Below are 23,652 nucleotides of genomic sequence, written 5' to 3'. Positions count from 1 at the left end.
TATAATACCCGGCAAAAGTGGCAAACGTGCGTTTGACGTGAAAATCTCGGACGGCAATATTGTACGTATTATATTATATATGTATATATATGGCCCATATTTACGGTTTACACTACGATTTTCGTTATATACCACGCTGGTCTATATACATATCTCGGTGCTCCACACCACTCCACAAAACTACGCGTATATGTATACCATTCGCGCGCACACACACGCATACAAACACACACCCACAAACACACTGGTGAAGACCTTAAATGCGTCTAATGGACACTCGCCGTACACAATATATATAAATGTGTATAGGCGAGCACACGGTGAAAAATCCCGTGGGGTAGTGTTTTTGTTTGCCCGAGGGGTGCGTCCGCCGCTCGGGCACCGCGGCGAAGGGTGCAGAAGCGAACGTATAGATGTATAGAGAACGGCCGCAAACATCTGCGCTCTATATACCTACGCTACAACATACAATATGCACCCGCTGCGAGTGAATAGCCGCCGTGGCGGCGTCGTCGATGGTCATTGGTCAGATCGATTGGTCATCCGGTCAGTTTTGGTCAACGCCCCAGGCCCGAGTACCCCCTCCTTTGAGAGGGATGTAGCCGCCCCGGCAACGGCGGGGCGGTGGTCAAACCCAAACAAGGCCTTTTCCACCGCTTCCGGATTATTGTGTATACGGGAACGTATATATGATATACCTATTATACATATCTTTATATAAATATATATATACAATACTATTTTTTATTATTATTATGATTATTTCATTTTATTTTTCACATATTTTCACCGTATTCCGGTTCCCTTTTGTGTTACATATTATTATCGTTTACCATAAATATAAAATATTTTAGTTTAGGTCGTCTGTCACACGTCCCCACAGTCGTTTGACTTTTCGAAAAATAAAAACCCGCATTGTCGGTTGCAAGACTCCCCGCCGGTGCCAGGAAATTACAGCTATCTGCCACCCGTTTGTCGTTGTGCACAAACACACCAGCTATACCACCATGACCCCCCCCCCCAACAAACAACCAGCAGACGACGTCCGGATTCAAAAAAGCGAAATAAACAAGAACCGTATACCACTTCAAACGTAATCGTATATACACACATACAAATACACATTTATGTATATAATATATTATGCACACTATACCGGACATGACCACCTTTTATTTTTTTCATTATTTTTTTTACCAGAAATAATATAAATAAACCCGCTCCGGTTTTTACGACTTGAAAAAATGTCTCCATTGTTTTTTTTTCTCTCTTGCCCCCGCGCTTACACGTATTATATGCGTTTGCTGCAATTATAACTGCCGCTATAAATTACATACGTGTATAAGTACTTATATACGTACGTACTCGCGTATTACTCGCGTGATTGATCGCCGTCCGACTGGCCGATCGATCGATCAATCATTCGGATCGCGGCTATCCCGGCGGCGTTGGCGCGTCGGTTACCTCATGACACAATCGTAATGCTCGATGTGTATATCTACAACTGCAGCTATAGAGTGTGTATACACTTTGCAGAACACATAATATTATACTTTCTCCTCTCGACCGTCGTCGTACCTATATAATATAATATATTTACCAGCGCCGTATAGACTCGAAAACAATACTCTCTCTCAACGCCACAGCGACAATTATTATTTTTGAACTTTTATTATACTACTCCCGTCGGATTATCACACGGCTAGCCATACAACGAAGTTAGCTGTTTTGTGTTTCAAGCGTCTATATTAAACTTATCACGCGGTAACTGTTTATTTGCTCCACTCAACATTTCCCATAACCTACCTACGTATGTATGAAAATGAAAACATCGCTAAAAGTTGTGAACCTATACTGACTTATATATATAATACTATGTAGGTAAAATGTAGCGAATGGATTTGATTTTGTTAATTATATTATATCACCAATGTCTATATTATTATTCACTTGTTTTACAAAAAAAGAATCAAAACATTTTAAAAAACCGTGCCTATAGCTATAGCCCGTTAAAAGTATACTACAGTCTACGCGTATAATGTCGGAGGAGAGGATTCGAAGTATATAGTTATACAGGTTTTGTATTATGCGTAGTCCTACACCCTCCGGAAAATAATAAGCACTGCACACAGCAGACGCACTCGAAACTCGCGCACACTTGGCCTATGACATACGACTGCAGCAGTGCAGTGGTAACGGGTTTACGGGTCAAATGTATATATGAAAAAGATACCGTATATAATACGTAGTCTAAATGGCTAATATATATATGTTATTAAATAAAGAGTAAAGGCGACGGTGTTATATTATTATATACATATATACAGAAACGCTGCGGTGGTCGTCGGCGATATATATATATGTGTGTGTGTATATGGCGGGAAAACGTATTTAACAGTAAGGGGCGAGAGAAATGATAATGACATGAAAGGAAGTGCTGCTCACTCTCTCTGCCTCTCTAGTCTATATGTATGTTCTTACGTATAAATCTCGCTATACCACTGCAGCCACCGCAGCCACCGTTACCGAGCGCCATCAGTTCCTCGGCCGTCGTCCTCGCACGTATAATATAATAATATAATATATATCGTATGTAGGACGTAGGTAAAATATAATAATATTTTATACATCATGCATAGTTCAGACTACGATGGCCGCGTACCACTGCAATATACGGGGCAATAAAATCTCTAGCCTACGATATATAATAATATAATATATAATGCCGCGTTTGCACAGCTGTCCCCGGCCAGTTGTCGCACGCCCGGCAGCAGCCACGTACATATTATCATTATATACTTTGTGTGCCCCCTTTGGCGTTTTGATCTATCGGCCAAACTGTGTAAACCACCGCAAACGCACACCCACCAAACGCACACGCACTGAACATCATATATATGTACACGAGCAGTACGGGTCCCCCCCTGGGCGACGACATCACATATAGGTAAAATCATATATATGTAGGTAAGTTTGTGTGTGCGCGCGCGTGTATTCTCTGGTATAAACACGATTAGAACGACTCGCACGCACTGCACACACTGCGTGGCGGTGACCCGACAACAACAGCCAGAGGGACGGTTTTTATTGGTTAATTCGATTGGCGACGACCCCGCGGGACCAACGCCACAAATGCACGACGACGACGACGACAACGACAAAAAGACCAGAACGACCGAAAAAAAAAACACTTCGTCAAACTTTTGGCCTCGGGAAACATTTTTTTTCTTCTTCTCGCCTTTTATTTTATTTTTTTCCCACAGGACTTAATTGAAACGCGACCGAGAAACCGCCACCGCCGTTACCGCCACCTGCACCCCACCACCACACAGCACACGCGGAAAAGCTCGGCTCGCGGATGTCCTCCGCTCGTGCGCCGCAATAAACAACTTAAAAGGACGCCCGACCGATGTAATTGCCGGAATTTTACGACCCTCGCCTGGTTGGCATTGTGCCGGAGCTCGTACACCGAGATTAATAATAATTTTCCGCGAGGGAAGCGCGCGATGTTTCTATTAAAAAGGACGACTTTTCGATTTTCTACCAGAAACTATAATATATATAAATATAATACCATCCCCCGCAAACCCCTTAAACGTGGACGTTATCGGGTATCGTCGTTGTGAGCCCGCTGCACAAATTGGACCGATATTTCTATTTATTATTTGTACGCGAATTAATGGACTTTTGAGGATTACAATCGACAGCCGCCTTCGCCCTTCGATTTATATATATATATAACGTATAATATGTATTTATCATATTCTTTGCGCACTCTCTCTCTCTGGCTCTTTCTCTTCCTCACTCACTCTAAATGTATATAATAATTTCTAACGTCCGCGAACAACAATAATACGTCTGCGTATTATTCGACGACATTTTTCTGTATATAGGGGTAGAAAACACAATTTTATAAATGGTAATTTGTTACGGCGCGATAACCGCGTATGCTGATGCAGTCCTACCACACACATACAATAATAAATGTAAGTATAATATATTATACGCGGTGACACAATATCGCCAACCGCTATACGATTATAAAATATATACCTAGTAAAATTAATAATATAAGCGAATAGATTTGAGAATTTGCTCGGAAATAAGTAACCTATAAGTTGGTCGCCACCAGGCATTATTCTGATCATCGAGTATGGGCCACACACGAGTAGGTACACGACCCGCGTCTTGTACACCATAATATTATTATTATACGTTACTATACAGTCATATAGATAGGCAAGTGACAATCCGTCTCGCGCGTTTGCGGAAGATATCGATCTCTTAACAATGATATACCGACGTCAACTGGTTTTGCCAGAGGCCCCGGCGGAGGCCAAGTCGTCGATAATAATTTTATACTTGAGAATAATCGATTCTCGGCGCGCGCCATAATGTTACATATTATACAGCGTACCTACCTATATGTATATTGTGGAAAATGGAACGAGAGAAAAGTTAATCGATTGCGCGCGTAAATATATATATATCGTATCTATATATCTCGTTATATATAGAATATACGCATAATATATATAACAAAACGATCGTTTTATCGTGCGTGATTGTCGCGGTATTGTAATATTATATTATTATTATACATTATGGCGTAGGTCGATAACTGAGTCGTGTCATACATAAGGCAAGTGTATAGTGTCGCGGAATCGGGAAAAGCTGTATTATATTATGACGCCAACACGATACCGTGTAATGGGTATATCGCTACTGACCGAAACGCGATTTTCTCTGTTTTAATGTGTTTTGAGGGTTTTACGAGCAGGGACGACGATTATTCATTTCAAAGTGTGTACCTATGTAACTACTAACTACCTACAGCTACGCACGTTTATCCCGCGTCACACCGATAACGCGCGCGTATAAAACAATCGCGCGATTACGATTTTTTTATTATTATTATATTCCGTCGCGTAATCGATCGATTTGGATTATATTATTATTGCGACCGTGCAGCAGTTATAGCAGTTGTCGTTTTTTTTTTTTTTATGACCGATTGTGCTAACGTACATATGGATACTGTGGTGGCCGTATAATATACCCGACACAATAATGTAATAAACCATGGTAATAACAATGGAAAAAATTGAAAAAATTTGCGCATAGGTAATTACACTGTTGGCGGTGTGTGTAATATACTTATACACCTATGTATATATTATAATATTATAATAGACTTTTCGATAAGCGTTCGACCGGTAGCGGCGGCGGCGTCGTTGACGATATAATGATATATGAAGAATATAGTGTAGATACGTGTATGTGTATACACATATGTATATAGGTACGTGTTTACAACTGCAGGTGCGTTGTTATTGTTATGTTCGTTTATATGTATAATATAGGTGCAAAAACGTAACGGTACGGCCGTCGTATTCTGCAGGTATATAATGCGCATTTGTATTTTGTATTATAATATTTTATACACATATATTTTGGCATCAGTGCGCGCAGGTAGCGGTTCCCACGCGGCGGGGGTGACGACGGTAGCCGAGTGGTTTATATTTTTATACAGGTATATATGGTATGTATGGTATATGTGGGCAGTATTATCCGTGGACCCGGTCGCTATTATTATTATTATTATGATTGTATATATTAATATATAACGCGTACGGTCCGCGGCTGAAGGTCGGTTTCGGGTCGTCGTGAGATTGTCGCGGACAATGACGTACGCGTCAAAGGGTTGTGTCGCGCCCATTCATCGTGACGGCGTTCCCACGGAAGCCGGACAGGAGTCGTTCGAACTGCAGTTGTTTTTATATATATATATAGTACCTACTACCTACCAATAATAGGTAAAGGTGCACGCGTAAAAGACGTGTTTCTACCGAATTATATCTATATAATTTTGTGTTCAAAAATGCGCGAGAGAATTGTGAGTGTGTCGTCCGTGCGAATCTGACCCGTTTGAGAAAAGAAAATAAGGGTGGTTTTCGCGAATTTTGATTATCAATAAATACGCGATCATATCTGTGACAATAATCGTATACCGTGAGACTCGCGGGCAGCGTATTATAAACGGATATAATGTACCATATGCAGTGTCGATATATCAATATAATATACATAATATACAGAGTTATATATATAACTACATATATACCCTACATATATAAATCATTGTAAGTGTTTGTATTTGCGTCCGAAGTGCCGCGTGGGAGTTTTTTGCAAAAACAACTGAAAACTTTTGAGCTGGTCATGTAGGTTTTTCTCGAAGGCGCGGCGACGGCGGCGATTGTCGCGCGTAAATCGGTAGCCCGACACACGCCCAACCGGTTGCCACGCGAGGGGGGCACGCGCGGTACCCGCAATGACGATAATAATATTAATAGTAATAATAATAGAAACTACTCGTACGCATAGTGTGCGGTGCAGGTAATCCGGTTTCGGCGCCCGTTCGCCCCTTCACAGATATTTAGGCTCGTGCGCGATGATATTATGCCGGAAGAAGATCCCGAACGCGAGTCGGTCGCGTGCGCTAGGAGCGCGGCTCATTATTATGCACGTTTATTATTATTATTATTATTACAATCGTCGGGAGAGAATATTATCATAATATATACACGCGCGCATATTAGATAGACGGGCGCCGCACACCTGGACGGTGCACTGTACCTATCTATATAGGTATACTCGTATACTGCTGCAGGTAATATACGCTACGCGCCGGTGCAGCAGTTTATCGCCGTCGACAGTTTTTTCGTTTTTTTCCTCGCAAACAATATGATATTGTTATAATGTATGATATATACCGACTTGTTTTATTTATTTATTTCAAGCCTAATAACACACACTGTACTATAATATTGACGCGTGCGCACCACTGCTGCAGGACGAGTGTGTCTGTAAATGTCAACGAGCTTTTATCCGTGGGTTTTTGGCCGATGTTAAAACTACATTACACATTTCTATATCAACTACGGCGGAAAAAGTAAAAACCGACAGTAGTGACATATCGTGTTACATCGTTGCGGCAGTATTGTGCGCATCACACATCTGTAGTCGTCGCGTAATCGGTGTTTCCGGTCCGGTACGCCCCGCGCAAAGTCCTGCAGGAAGTGCAGACATATATTATTATTATATAGTTGTTGTCCCGCCACAGAATGTTTTCGCCGCTTCGTATACCGCATATGTATACGGTCTGCACGTGAGAAATGGATGTGCGCGGGCCCGTGTACGGCGATGATCCCGAATGAATAATGATGACGACGACGATATTATATATATATGTGCGACCTACATGTGTATTATATATATTGGAGTATAGGACATCTGCCGGGTTTCTCGGATTTCTTCGGGTATAGATATTTTGGTACTATTCATTTTTTGTCTTCTCCTAGGAATATTTATTTCTCCCGTTTTCCGTCTTCCTTGGTCGACTCGCGGTGGTGCATGTGAAAATACATAACGCGTGTGACTAATTAGGTCGGCAATATGGCCGCCAACAGTGTTATTGGGGATTGGGCAGAGACGCGAAACAGTTGCGAAACGAATTCCGGTACGGAAACCCAATGAGGCGAGTCTGGTGCGGGCTGGTGGTGGAAACGCAACAAAAGGTACTCCTGGCCGCCGCCCGCGGTGGCGGTGTGTCCGTTGAGTTTTTTTTAAAATAACAATTTCGGTTTTTTTTTATCCGTCCACGTTCAACGTTCGGTAAACACCGCCTCCTTATCGCCACCACCCCTACCCAACACCACCACACCCGCCACACTGCTATTCAGTCCACGCACCGTCACCTAAGACCACCACCGCGCGAGGGTTTACGCTCTGCACGGTTTTCTCATTAGCCGGCGTTTCTGAGGTTCATACCTATGTTTATGAACCGATATAGTGACGGTGCAGTGTGCGTGCGTATAAAGAAAATACAAGTAGTTTTGAAGGAAAAAAATATGTTTTACGTTCCTTGGCGATCTATACGCGAGAAGCACGTTACCGATCGTTTCCTCTCGATCGGTGTTTCCCACGCGACGTCGGTGATCGGGACGACGAAATCATTAGGCTTTTTTTTCGACAATGGTCGCGCGAGAAGGCGTAATTGCGATTGTTTAATGTGGCTTAACGGTCTCTCATTGTATGTAAATGGCACGCACACACGGTGCGGCCGCACGGCGACACGAGCCCCGAAAGAAAACAAACGATAATAAAAAATATATATAATATACTTATATATAGGTACGTACCTGTGTACGTACATTTATATACACGTGTAGCTAATATGTTTGTGTGTATATAAAATATATATAATACAAATAGAGAAAACGAATTAGCCTAATAACGTTATCCAGAAGGATGCGGCGGCGGCGGCGTTTTCCCCTACCGCGCTCTGCAGGATGGGCGTGCCGACAACGACTACGACGACGGCGGAATTGGGCTAGGCACGCGATTCTTTATTTCGACGACTCGCCGCGGAATCAATTGTTTTTTTTATTATTTTATTATTAACGTCGTCGTCGTCATTATTTACGCTTACTTGAATATTATATAGCTGCATGTATTATGCATCTACTCACGTTTTTTTATTTTTCACTCAAACCGATAGGTACCTATATATTATATTATACTAAATCGTAGGAAACCGTTTGTCTCACTAGTCTCTAAAACAGCGGGTTATTATATTGTTATATCTGCACGGTAACGTACATAATATGTTATGACGTGGGGTGGCAAAACTTCGGAGCTAGTGGTTTGAGGGTGGTGCAGAGGTGCGGGTCACCCGCTCTGGAAACGCGTTGTGAACATTTTTCGGGAATTTAATAGTTTAGGTATGTAATGTACTAATGTATATTCAATAATATAGATAATAATATAGATTTATATTATTAGGCACAAACAAGTAACAACTAATGAAATTGGTTTTCACATTTTATTTTAACGTTCTTAAATCAATCACTTAGTAGTCAAAGGCGTATTTAGGCCGGGGCCACCGGGGCGCCCAAGGTATGTCCAAGTTGGGGAGCCACAGGACCTTTATCTTAACATATAAAAAGAATACAGAAAATTTGTTTTTATTTAAACTATATTTATGTTGAAAATAATTTGATTTCAAATACAAAAAAAATTACAACGGTGGAGGTTATTATCTTGTTTATTATCTAATTATAATATAATATACATGATCGGTTTTTCAAAAGGGGGCTTATAAAAATAAATTATCATAGCTTATACGCAGTAATTGCTGCACATCAGTGCTATATTCTAAGAATATTATTTCTAAGACTGCCATACTGATAAGACTGTCATATTTTAGGCTTCGCAGCTCTATTATAATGAAAATATTGTGATTTGTACCCGTACGTCGTCTCTTTACAATTTTATTATTCTTATAAGTTATAATTGTTATTAGCTCCCAGAAATTAGTATCACTATTTATATACTATTTTTCACTGGTCCAACTAGTATCCCTGATTAGGTCACTAACCTAACCTTACAGTAGTCGTACGTTTATATAATATGTATACACGTAAACACAATCGGACCTAAAATTGTGAGCTATGCGTTTTTTGTCATCCGTGGGTCGAAGGGCGGCGGTTGGGGGGTCACATATGCAAGTTTATAATGCCCATAGAACCTGGAGGTAGGTGACGGCCATCATTTATTTTTAATTTTTGTCATAATATATGTTATACCGTTGCGACAATAAACACATTTAATGTTATTATACTACCTAATATTTTATAGCAGTACACACAGAGGCCGTTTCATAATCCTGTCGTTACTCGTTTACGGTAAGAGTAATGGGCACCGATTATTATCGCATGATAATATAATATGACGTCCGATCATCCAGTCTTACGGACTCTGCCTAGTTATTCTTCGGTGTACGGGTGTCGGGAGTTTCGTTAGCGATGACCATATATAGGAGGTAGTCATAATATGATGCCTTGCCCCCATTTGCGCCTCGCGGGTGTTTTCATACTTATAGCCACGGTTGGTACTTGGTATATATACTACATATGAATAAACCGTTTTGAATTAAAAACGAATCTGAATAAAAAATGTGTTAAAATGGTTAGAGTATGGGTACAAGTAGTATGATTTATATTTGAATATTGTTGCAATATATTTAGCACCAAAATATTTGATATATCTGCTTATTTATCAATTAAACAATTTGTAAATCCTTTAAATATTTAGAACGTAAACCTATATTATTTAGTGCAAACGTTTTATCTTTCAAACCGGTTTATTGATTTCAAAACCGTTTAACAAAATGACTTTAGTACGTATTATAATATATATTATAATATTATATAATATGAACGAGTTGTAATAAGGATAATCATAAAATCATCATGTTTTTGCCTCTCCTGTGCGGCGTGATGTGTGCGAGTGAATAACGCCTATAATTATCATATTATAGGTACCTACGCATCGGAGTCCGGTCATCATATTATAATACCTAACTCCGGGGAAAAGTTTGAAATTTTTGGCGACGTCTTGATCGTGTATTATAGATTATAGGTAATCACTTAACTTCCAATTGAAAATATAACGGACGACAGTAATTTCAGTCATAGTGCCGTATATAATATAAAACGAATAGTCTTGAACATTTAAATAAAGGTAAGAGAACATACGATGTACGCGTACCTATATATATATGTATATATATTATAATATATTATACATACAGGTACTTATATTGTTATATAACATTATTATTGCCATCGTGTGACGGCGGTATCGCGGAGAAGGCTTTTCGGGATTTTCGTCCTTTGTGCAGTCGCCGCTGCCGTCGCCGCCGCTCTCCTGCCACCCCCGCGTGGGAGACCAGATACGCCGCCCGCACGCCACCGCCGCCGCTCGTCAGAGTAGCCGTAATTGACCACATTCTCGCGGGTCAAACTGCGAGCGCGGTCTTCCCACGACGGACCGTTCATTAAACGCGGCCGAGCGCACTTACTCACGATGTACTATACCTATATGAGTGTAGTGTGTATGTATAATGCCTACACGCGACGACGACAAAATGCGTCTCGTTATAACCCGTTTATAATACACAATATTATATATATACACGAACACACACTCTTTTTTCTTCTCCTCTTTTTGCTTTATTATATTATATTATATCAAGATGTATACACACGGATTATAACCCGCGTACAGGTACGTTCGCGAGCATAGAAACGGATATAATAATAATAATGCATATACCTATAAATACGAAACGGCTGTGTGCGCATATGTAAGCTCCGCGTTATCGCGGGCGACGGTCACGAAACGAGATATAAAAATAAAGCGATTTACACGTCGTGGTGCGGTATGGGATGGACAGTTTTGGCGATGACAATAACGTGTGGGAAACTGGGAATGGACATTATAATTATAATAGGTACGTCGGTTTATTGTAAACCCTGGCGAGGGTCGTTGTTTGTTATTAAAAATACACAATCCCTCGTGGTTAATTTTATAACATTGGACCTAACTATTAATTATGAAATCGTGATTTGGGAATAATTTTTTGGCGCATACGAATGCCGCATTAGTATCTAATTATAGATACAATTAGATTAGAAAGAATCGTGTCAAATGCCTATCGTTAATTTCACTATTGAGTCGATAAAACCGATCACTTGATTTATCGATAATACCTATTATTTCAAAAATAAAAATAATTTATATAATATACGCAGTATACCAGTATTACGCACGCTCGTATTTTTAATATGCTTTATTGCTATGTAAAATTACAATTTATAGGTATAGTTGTGGCCAACAATAAACATATAATATTAGTACGTAGGTATATCTACATGATCTATTGTATTATAATATATACATAGTGTATGTGTATAATATAGCTACTATTATACTCGATAATACATTTTATCATAATACCACGAATTGTAAATTAGAACAAAATTAATATTTATTAGGTATTTTAGGTACAACAATCATGAATGTTCGGTTTTTAAAGATTATTTTTATTGAAACATTTGTGAAACCCGGAATTATTTTAACTTGGTACTAGCCAGAAATGAAAAAGTTATCACCGTTAAAGATCGCCGATAAATCATCCGAAATCTGATGGTTATACAGTTTCAGGTACGGGTTCTTTTTCACCAACAGTATATTTTTGGGTGCGTAACATAAACAATAGCAATAATATTATGTATACGATATAATAATAATAATAATACAACGTTTGGAGGATAATAATAACAAATGTCCCGCCGACGACGTATATATAGGTATTAAAGAAAAAACAACAGGTAAAAAATTATATCGTGTCGTCTCGGACCTACCCACTTATCTCGTATTTTTCATCCAGGACTCTTATCCGAATATTATCGAGAAACACACACGACACTGAACCGCGTGTAGATATTATGTTTAGACCTATATAGGTATGTCTACATAATGTCATTATATATCTTATGTGTACACACGAAACACGTAATCGACTACGGACAACACAGCGCGGGCTACACGCCAAGCAGCTGATGCGTTCGCGGGGAGGGTGGTCGTTCCACACCATTCGGTTCTTTTTTTCCTGGCTGAATTTCAATAATAAATAAAAACACGGGTCAAGAGATCACCAACGGCATCGGCGGCCACACAAGCATTTTATTATAACGATATTGAATATTTGCAATTTAATATTATTATGTATATTATTGTTATAGTGTCAATATATTGCCGTTGGTTATAGGTACATGACGTATTTTAATCACTCGACTCGTCAACTGTGATAATATTGTGACGATGCCGACGCAATTGTGCAGACAACTATTTCGCGTGTGCGATGCGAATGCGCTTGTCTAGCTAAAACTTATCGCCACGCCGTGCGAGCGAACTGGAGTAACTGACGACGGCGCGACCGGCCAGACAACAATTACCTGCAGTGAATTGCTGCTACATAATATTATTATTATTATATAGGTACTTATTACATATCCTAACATTATAACATTATTATAATTTATTAATACACACAAGCAATATAGTGCGATGTAATAAAATGTATGCAAAAATATATATATGTATACGTAAATGTTTTTTTTTAATCCCTGACCTATAATTTATAAATGAACGGTCATTGTGCGAGATTTTTATATTGCGATAAAATAAACAAATAACCAAATTCAATTTATATAAAATAATAATTATTACAAGAATTTTATCAGCGACTAGCTATTTATTAAGCGTATAATTATGGATTTACAATTATAGATAGGTACTTGATTGAAATTGAAAAATGAATCTTTATTTATTTCACATTAGTGTTGAGAATAATTTATTGTATTAACTGGAGTATTAACTGAATAAAATATTAAAAAAATTATATCACAATACCTATACCTAGATAATTTTCTTTTATCAATAATTTAAATTTAATATATTTACTTAAGATATAGATACTGAATGGTATTTTAAGTTATAATTTAATTGTAAATCAAGAATCCTGTTTTTAATTATATTTGTACAATATAGTAGCACAATCAGTATAACAGTGTTATAGATGGGTAGCATCTCAACGTACATAAATCATGTTTTTATTTGATTCAGTATCATTACCTAAAGGTACCTAATTAGGCACTTGTTATTTATACTTTTTACACAACAATTAAATAAAAATGAAATATGTGTTAAGCCACGATAAAAATCAATGCATTATATTTATACACATGACGTTATGCAAATAAATAGCAAATATAATTTGTATCATTCCGAGTATTATTCCGTTTCTCTAACAAAAGTAAATACCTATGAATCCTAGGGAAACCGACTATGATTTCATACCTAGCGAGTCTCTCCACGAATTCCAAATAAAAATAAGTTAAATTTATGACATAATGTTACATCCCCTATTTTATAATATTATGTATAAGAACCCATATTATGTGCATGATGCATATTGCATATTGTAATATCTCATATTTAAAAAACAAATAAATGTAGAAAATTGTGCATACCTTGTGCGATACGAACTGCGGGCATTTTAATCCTCATGGTGAACGTAATCTTGACGGCTCCACCACGTTGGTTACGAAATTTTTTTCTTCATATGAATACCGACGACGGTGGTCGGTACGTCGGAAAAACGTTGGCCGGAAGTCGGAAGTCGATCATTTTTTGACCGTGGTGTTCACATAATTATAGTGTACGAGGAATATATTTCGTAAATCAGATAATGCGGAGTGTATGAGAAATCGAAACTCAATTTAAAAAAAAAAAAAACGAAACAAACTGACTAATCGTGTCCGCGAAATATAATTATTATCGCGTAATGTCACGAGTGATCGCGGTATATTATCATCAGTCGTAAAGAAAATAATAGTTTAATAAAAATAAAACTAAAAAAAAATAAAAAATAAAAACCAAAAACAAATAAGTACGTGCGTATATTTTAATATTATTTCATGAACCGAAGTGTTCGTTGGTATAAGTACACGACGATAATAATAATATTATCGGAGCGAGCGGGCGGACGGACGACGAGCGTCGCGCGTACGTAGGCGATGGCCGCGAGTGCCGGAATGACCACAGCACGCAGCGGTGCCGACGAGTGGACTGAGCCGTGCGGCGGCGGCGATAGCGCGAGCGTGTGGTGCGCGGTGCGTGTGCCGGTGTGGTGCGCGGCGGGCAATGCAACCGCGTCCGAATAAATGCAAACTAAATGCCGGGGACCGCGCGCGCCGTCGGTTTGTCGGTAGCGCCGGCCGAATAGCCGCGTCCACTGCCGCTGTCGGCTCGGGTCGGCTCCGGTCGGCTTCGGTCGTCGGGCCGCGCACACGCGACCTCTGGTCCCACAACCGTCGCCGTTCCGCAGCCCGCGCGACCGGGACGACGACGGCGGCGGTGGCTGCAAACGGCGGCGGCGGCAGCCCGTCGTCCGTCGTTAGGTGGTGCCTGGTGGCGGTGTCAGTGGTAGTGGTGCCGATGACGGAGAGGGTGGTGGTGGGGTCGCCGCCGTCGCACACCAAGCGCGTACCGACGTCCGTTGGGCATCCCTACCGGCGGCGCGCCGTAGTTGCCCGTCCCGCCGCTGCACCGCCGACGGGCGCCCAACGCAATCGTCACGGCAACCGGTCACCACTCCCACTGACCAATCCTTTCGGCACGGCTGACCGTCCGCTGACCCCCCGCACCCCCGCTCACGAACAAACTGCCACAACGGCTGCCCGGTCGGTCGTCGCGGCATATCATACGCACGCGATTGTTTCAACCCTTTTCCACACACGATCGCGCCGCCGTCGCCATTTTCTGGTCACGCGCGATTTTTTTTCAATTCTTTATTATTTGTAGGTGATTAGGTTAGAATGGTAATATATCATTATTACCATTTACCATTATTATTAATATTATAATTCATAAATACAATATAGCCTATTGCCTATATTATGACTAATCATATTTTTATTATATAATATAGTAGATATAATTATATCATAATAAACTAAGAATAATAATAAAGGATAATGCATAGGTAATGTATAATATTAAATACTTATTATAAAAAATCATATTTTATTCTAATAATTATTTTAAACAATATATCAACATAATTATAATTAATTTTTTGTAATTTATGATGATTTTAGTAATATAAATTTATATATATTATATATAGGACATAGGTATATATATTATACCTAGGTGTTATTGCAGTAATGGCTTAGAAAATATTTAAACCATTTAAATTACTGCAGCAATACATAATCAAACCAGAAATCTGTAAACATTCTATATATATTATATAAAAATAAATGTCTGTGTGTTATATTATGCATTCCTAAATGGCTTGACCGATTTTGATGACTTTTGTGTGCAGTATTTGAGTGGTTTCCTTGATGCTTTAGATTCACAATTGGGGCAGATAGGTTCCCCGGGAAGTACTCAAACGAAGATTTTTGAGATTTACGGTGGAAATTTTTGTATATAAATGGTTGATATTGGTTATAGGAGAAATAATTAGTGGAAATTAGTATACTTATTTTTTTATTGGTTACCATTGGTTAATCGGGCGGATCAGGTACAAGCGTGCATCAAATCGAATTTTTACACATTACCTATAGTATACTAGATATATGCTGTCGCACATTGTCCGTGATCCGAAGTAGTCGGATTACCTACCAGTAAGGCTGAGTTGCATCCAAAAGAAGTTAAACAATCACAATTTGTTTTTAAAGTTGTAATTTCTTACGAGCAACGAATAGTGCTAGTATATAGTAGCCTATATAATATTATGTTCAATTTAGTTTAAAAGGGTTCATTCCATATACCTCACTAAAATAAAAATAAAAATATATAAAATACCTACTGCAGAAAAATTTAACTAATTTATAAGGTAGGTAATTATACTTTATAGGGTGTTTGACATTAAAATAAATAGGGAATAAATTGGGAAATTCGTGTTCTTGAAATAACTTCTCACATATTAAAAGATTCATTTTTTTTAATTGGACACCTACAATTATAAAAAGGTGGGTAAGTGGATGTCGCTCTGCTGTACAGTAGATTAGAAGTGGGTCACTGTATAATGGATGGTATTAAATTTGAATTCAATGATATAATATCATTGCATAAGAAAAACGATTCTGAGCGGAGACGGTATGTCAGTCTAGGTATAAGACATAATATTATATATGGTATTAAAAAAATTGACCTATAATAGGTACCTATAATAAATTCCAAATTAATCATATCACAATATCTATTATATGTACTTATAACGCGTTATATACATCAACAACGAACCGTGATACTATCATAGATATATTATAATAATAGTATACTTAAGAAGTTTCAAGTATACCCACGAAATATATTATACAATCACAACAAAATAACTAAAATAGTTATTCCAGGTTTTTAATATGTAATTTCGTCCAAATTTGAACTTAAAATATTTTTCAACTGCTATTGTAACAATATATCAGGAGCCTTGCATTAAATTTTCACGCATTTTTACCAAACACATACAATTTTATTGATATTTATAGAAAAAAAAATTGAAAAAATTGAAAAATGACAATGTCCGTAAGCAGCTCAAAAAGAGTCAAGTTATTTTCAAATTTTTATCGTGTATAGAAAATTCTAATATAAACATTCAGTGAAATTTTCAAGTATCTTCAGTCATTCGTTTTTTAATTACAATAAAATAAGAATTTTGTCACATGAGAAATCGAACGAATATCAAATGTTGTAAAAATATGAATTTCAAACGCTCATAAAAATTTAATTTGAGTTTCTTATAGACATTTTTTTTTTTGATAAAGGTAGATTCCTATAAGGAATCTTGTATTATATTTTAAAATCTTAGTTCTAAAAAGAAAAATTTTTACGAATTATTAACTCAAAATAATTTGCTAATTTTCGTAATTTTTACATATTTTGTCAATTTTTAAACTTTAAATGCTAATAAAAAAAACTGTGACTAAGGATTTTTAATATTTTTCAAATCTCATTGTAACAATATAGTAGGAGCCTTGTATTAAATTTTCAAGTATTTTTACTCAACAAATAAAGTTTTATTGACATTCATAGAAAAAAAACTTATTAAATTGAAAAATGACAATGTCCGTAAGCAGTTCAAAAAGAGTCAAGTTATTTTCAAATTTTTTTTTGTGTATAGAAAATTCTAATATAAACAACCAGTGAAAATTTCATGTATCTACAGTCATTCGTTTTAAAGTTACGCCAAAAACCAAAATCAATTTTTTCGAAAACAGCTTTTGCGTAAAAATTCCCGTTTTTCCTTAATTTTTCTTTTTTTTTCACGGCGCTTTTGAAAACTATTAGAAATTTCAAATGTTGACCTCCCGAATGCACCAACTAGATTCAGTTTCCCATCAAATAAGATACCGTTGAAGAAAATCGAAGCATTATTACTGCCCCAAACCGTGATGACAGACCCAAAATAAAAATAAAAAAAAAATAAAAAAACACACGTCATTGTTAAATCAATACATTCGTCGTTCCACTCAGAATCTAAAATAAATATCAATGCAGCAATATACTAAATTATTACTGCATCATTGCAGTTTAAGTATATTATACGATATACCAATATAGTATTATATATATTATAGTCGCTGCAACTATATACCTATATATAATATTGTGTTGCAGTGTATTAATTTCTAACATAAACTTAACATTTTTTTATGAGATTATAATATAAGTATATATTTATATATATATGAGGATATATATATATATATATATAGGATATATATAGGGTTATTAAAAATAAAAAGGACGTTCGCGTACTACTGCAGCATGCTTGCTGCAGTGTATTTCTCTTATGTACCTATATACAAAGAATAAAACAGAAATTGCAAAGAAACTCGAGATAAGTTTTATTCAATAATATAATTGTGAGTAGTTCGTTATAGTTAAATCACTCAATCGAATATAATATTATATTTTTATCATATTTTAAAATTTCATTTTCGTTCTCATTAACATAATAATAATTGTTAATTATTGAACTCCGTTGGTCCATTATAGTTAACTATATATAGGTATGATCGTATTGGGGGCCGGAAGGGACGTAATGCTAACGCGGCCCCCCCTCCGGTTCTCGATACCATGGGGGGAAAAAAAGGTATGATCTATTCTAAAGTTAATATATAATAATAACGTGCAGATATAATATATAATATTATTATATTTTGAGAGGAAGACTGAAGAGTATAGGAGAAGGTACTTGCTGAAATGTTTTCTCCAGGGCAAATAAGCAACAAAATATCTAAAAATAAGATCTACCGTATATAATACCTACAACCTACTTCCGATACTTTACTGTGGGGCGCCGAGCAAATGTTTCAGCTTTTCTGCCTGATCGTAGAAAACATTATGGTAGCGAAGGAGGAATAAGAGATGAGACCTAGGCAGGCATCCGAGGCAAGGTGACAGGGATCTTCTGTCCTTCACCCGCTAGCTCGTCAGCTACCAGGGATATACACAATATAATATATACTATAGCAATCGTTACGGAAAGTAGTCCTCGGCAGTCAGGGTGTACGGAAACTTTGTCGCTAATCAAAATGTAGAAAAATCGTAAATGCCTAGTTATGTAATTGTAAGTATTATTTTTAATTAAGTGTAATGTATTAATTTAAAATTAATAAACGATGCAGAGCTGTCGATGTAATGATTAAGCAGTATAAAGTTCCGTAAAGTCGTCGATGTTACAAAAAAAAAAAAAGGGAAAAAATGTATTTCATAATAAATTTTGTCGATAATTGAATTATATATTGCATTTGTATAGGAACACGTTTTTCCTCGGTACACCAGCTAGTTTTTATTAGGCCTATATTATATAGGTATACCCGGTTACAGTAGAAATATGCTACTTTATTAAATATGATAATAATTAATATATATAGGTAGTATTAGGTATATCAACAAATTTACAAATTTATAACACACGATGCGTACCTGATTATGATTATATTTATGAGTACTTATCCGTACGTGGTGTATAATCAAATACTACAAAAATGCGAATTTGATTAAAACCTTAATCATTATCTCTATTATTGCTGCAGATAGGTAAATAATATATAGATTCATAAAGGTAAACGTGATCATTTTTTCTTTTCAAGATATTGCGAATGTGTCGCGAATTTTCCATTGTTATGATTATTTAATGTTCGTTTACCACATGCATAATACGCGAGTTATTATTTAATACATAAAAAAGAGGTCGACGAATATAATATAGTATGGTATTGTTATAGTACCTACCTAATAATATATTGTTATTCGTTAAAACTGGAGTGTTAAAAACAGCGTTAAAATTATACTCACATATAACTTTAAGCATATATTTTATTATGACCTACATAATAATATATCGGACAATTTTTCTGTACGGTGTGAGTATTTATACTGTTGTGTTATATTGCATCATTAGGTAAATAAATGCCGATTAGAAATGTTTGAATTCGTATCTAATCGCGTGCGAACAATATAATAATAAAATAAAAACGTCTGCCGGCGACCGTGATGGTCGCATATTTGCATGACGTGTTGTGTATAGGTATATTTACGTATAGATGGGCGGCGCACGTTATTACAGCAAACAAAAAAAAATTGTCGTAGTCGATAAACGGTTTGAGACAACAGACAAATAATGAAATAATAATACAAAAAGGCAAAAGTACACTATTTAGGTACGAGTTACCTAGGTATTCATATTATAAACGTACATTATCATACTCGATGATAGCAAACGTGTAAACATCCTGGTTTCTATTTTACTGCACATATTATTATAATGTATGAAAGCGCAATATACGAGTTGAAAATTTATATTATACACATTGCATAACCTTGCGATATAATATATCATATTTGATATATTATATGAGCTAGTATGTGTCAATATTATACGTGAGTATGGGTCATTGTGTATCATATACATATTATTAATTTATATGATGCATAACATATTATTATTATTATTATTATTGGACAACAATCGAATTCAATAGTCAATATATAATAATAATAATAATAATAATATGTATATAAGTATTTAACGCGACGAGTTGGCATTATATTAAATATAGGTACGTATATTACAGCGAAAGGTGCCTATACCAAGTTAAATAATATTATAAATTAATTATTATTAACAGTCTAAAAAAACGCGTATGTGATTGACTACTGAAAATTCTATACAGCTATATACTCATAGAAATCATATAATATCTAAAATTAAAATAGTCTATTTAATAATCCGTTATTTAAGTATAACTGCCAATATTGACGATTAAAATAAAACTTTTTTTTCAATATATTATTGTAAGTTTACTTGAATATTTAAATATTAAAAAGCGGTAAAGAAATATCAGATTTATTTTATGACGTGGGATAAAAATCGTTCCGTTGGTATTTTGTCGGGTTGTACAATATATCAGACGGGATGATAAAAAGGGGAAACCTATTTAAGACTGCAAGATTGCACAAACTGCATCAGTGGCGAGAATAACACTTTATAACATTATTATAATAATTGCTCAATATATTATAATTTTAATGATTTTATAATATTTATTAAAGAGTGTTAAGTTTATAGTTTACCCTTTCGGACTAATGTGCGTAAGAGATTCGTAAACAATTACATGCGGCGGCAAACGTTGTGTTTGTATAAATGTTTGGGTGAGGAGTGGAGAGGAGAAAGCCCTTCATTATGTATATACTCGACTCGAAACAATAAATCCAAGGAACATTAGTAATAAAGTTTCGTGCAGGAAGCTTTTGTCCTCACCATTCCTCCACCCTTCATCATGAAATCGAGCAAAAGAAACCAACAATGATGTTATATACATATAATAGCCACGGTACCTATACCGTATACCTGCAATATAATATACCGGCTAATATTTTCGGTAACCATGGTAACGAATAACCGACATAACGGACGTGTATATAGCTCTAAATACAGTTTTGTTCTACGCGTAGGTACCTATATATCTGACTGCGGCTATGTAGGTACATTGTACAGTATTATAATATAATAGAGACTGCCTATATTATAATGTACACAACAACGGACGAAATAATAATAATAATTATAATTAAAAGAAAACGAAATCTCGCGAAAGTCTAATTTCCTGCAGCAGCCAATCCGTACTGTATATATATCTAGGTACATATAGGTATATACCAGCTGCAATATCTCAATATATAGGTATCTGTTATGTAGTCATAATACAGTTCGATAAAATGTGATTTCACCTCGTCATCGTCGCACGCACGAAGAATAATAATGTACCTACATACAATTATTATGATCGCAATGCATGTTGTAGCTCACCTATATATAATATAATAATCATAATAATATATAGTTTAGCGTTTCGAGAAAATAAATAGAATCGTCGAAGTGTTCGTCGCATAACTACTTATCGTCGGCGAAATGTGCGCGTACACGATGCGACGCGATTTACGCGGGCGGTCCTTAAAAATGCACAGGCATGTGTGTGCTTGTGTGTGCTCACGAGTCACACCGGATGTAAGTTTTTTCTCTTGTCTATGACGGTGTATACCGTATGCGCATACACGTCAAAACAATATAATATATATGTGCTGACACGGGGTACAAAAAAATGTAAAAAATAATAACTGAATACATTAAAGTAGGTATAGGTAAATTTATTTTATAATATAATGCGTGCCTTGATCACCTACATACAAACAATGCTTATTAAGCACAAACAGAATCATATATTTGTGGTTATTATATAGGTAGCTGATTATAGGCATAATATATTTTTTAACCGTTATACAGTGCGGTACATAATATTATTGTTGGTCATGGGTAGGTATATCATCTTATAAATACGCGTAATATTATATTATTCAGAAAAGGGTTGATTCATAATTTATTTTATTGCGGTTACATTAATATTTTCTGTTTTTGAAAAAATATTTTTATATTGTTTGAAATACCTACCTACTTATAATATTATAACTACGAATTTTTATAAAAGACGTTTTTCATTGATACAAATTGTTTTTATTGTGAGACGATTCTTAACGATGACCTATAACTTTATTTTAAATTTCGTTATCAGAAGCAAAAAGGTATTTTCTTAAAACATTTTAATATTCAAATAAATAGTCTAAATAATAATAATTAATAATATCTTTAGTAGGCATTTAAAGCTTAATAAAATGATAAGCGATATTTCCCCAAAGTTGTGGTATAATCTCTCCATTTGCATAGTCGCGTTACAATTTAGAGGATGATTAATAAAAATCAACTGTTCCTTCAAAATTGTGTATTTATAAACGTTAAAAAAAATATTTTGCTTCTGAAGATAATGCGATATTAAAAATATTGGTTGTCATTAAACACTTTAGAAATATAAAAACGAACAACTACGTTAAAAAATACATATTATACGTATTATTATTTATTTGTACACATCACTCTTAAAACTAAAAAAGGTGGGTAAGTGGATTTCGCACTGCTGTACAGTAGGTTACAAGTGGGTCACTGTATAATGGATGGTATTAAATTTGAATTCAATGATATAATATCATTGTATAAGAAAAACGATTCTGAGCGGAGACGGTATGTCAGTCTAGGTATAAGACATAATATTATATTATAGTCTATAGTATTTAAAAAAAATTGACCTATAATAGGTGGTACATATAATAAATTCCAAATTAATCATATCATAATATCTATTAGGTACTTATAACGCATTATACATCAACAAAAAACCGTGGTACTATCATAGATATATAATAGTATACTTTAGAAGTTTCGAGTACCCACGAATAATATTATACAATCACAACAAAATAACTAAAATAGTTATCCTAGGTTTTTAACACGTTCGTGGTCTTTTCATATTTTATATTATTAATTTACCCTCCTCAGAAAATCACTCAATTCTTTAAAATATCAACAAAAATCATTAAAAAATAGAATTTTGTATTTATCAGTGCCCAAACTTATGAGTGATCATAATAGGTCAGTCACATGTTTAGTTCCATTTAATACTATTGAAAATATTACTGCATGAGCAGTAATGCCCGATTTTGTGGGTTTGTAAATTACTACTATAGCAGTAGTGACCCATTACATAAAAATTGAAATTACTGCTGTAGCAGTATTGACCACGAACGTGTTAATATGTAATTTCGTCCAAATTTGTA

The 23,652-nt window shown here is 35.9% G+C and overlaps 1 protein-coding gene across 1 annotated transcript in view; it reads right to left on the bottom strand.

Moving 5' to 3' along the window:
- The window catches only part of LOC103309182 (B-cell lymphoma/leukemia 11A), a 31,763-nt gene extending 17,111 nt beyond the window's left edge, over window positions 1–14,652 (bottom strand). The window contains exon 1 of the mRNA XM_008184026.3: window positions 13,938–14,652. Coding sequence (XP_008182248.1) covers window positions 13,938–13,974 — 37 coding nt within the window. The 5' untranslated portion in view covers window positions 13,975–14,652. The remainder of the gene's footprint in view (window positions 1–13,937) is intronic.
- Window positions 14,653–23,652: the final 9,000 nt, after the last annotated feature.

This window comes from Acyrthosiphon pisum, chromosome A1 (genome assembly GCF_005508785.2).
Source record: "Acyrthosiphon pisum isolate AL4f chromosome A1, pea_aphid_22Mar2018_4r6ur, whole genome shotgun sequence".
Lineage (NCBI taxonomy): Eukaryota > Metazoa > Arthropoda > Insecta > Hemiptera > Aphididae > Acyrthosiphon > Acyrthosiphon pisum.
This window is presented reverse-complemented; position numbering and strand designations above follow the sequence as displayed.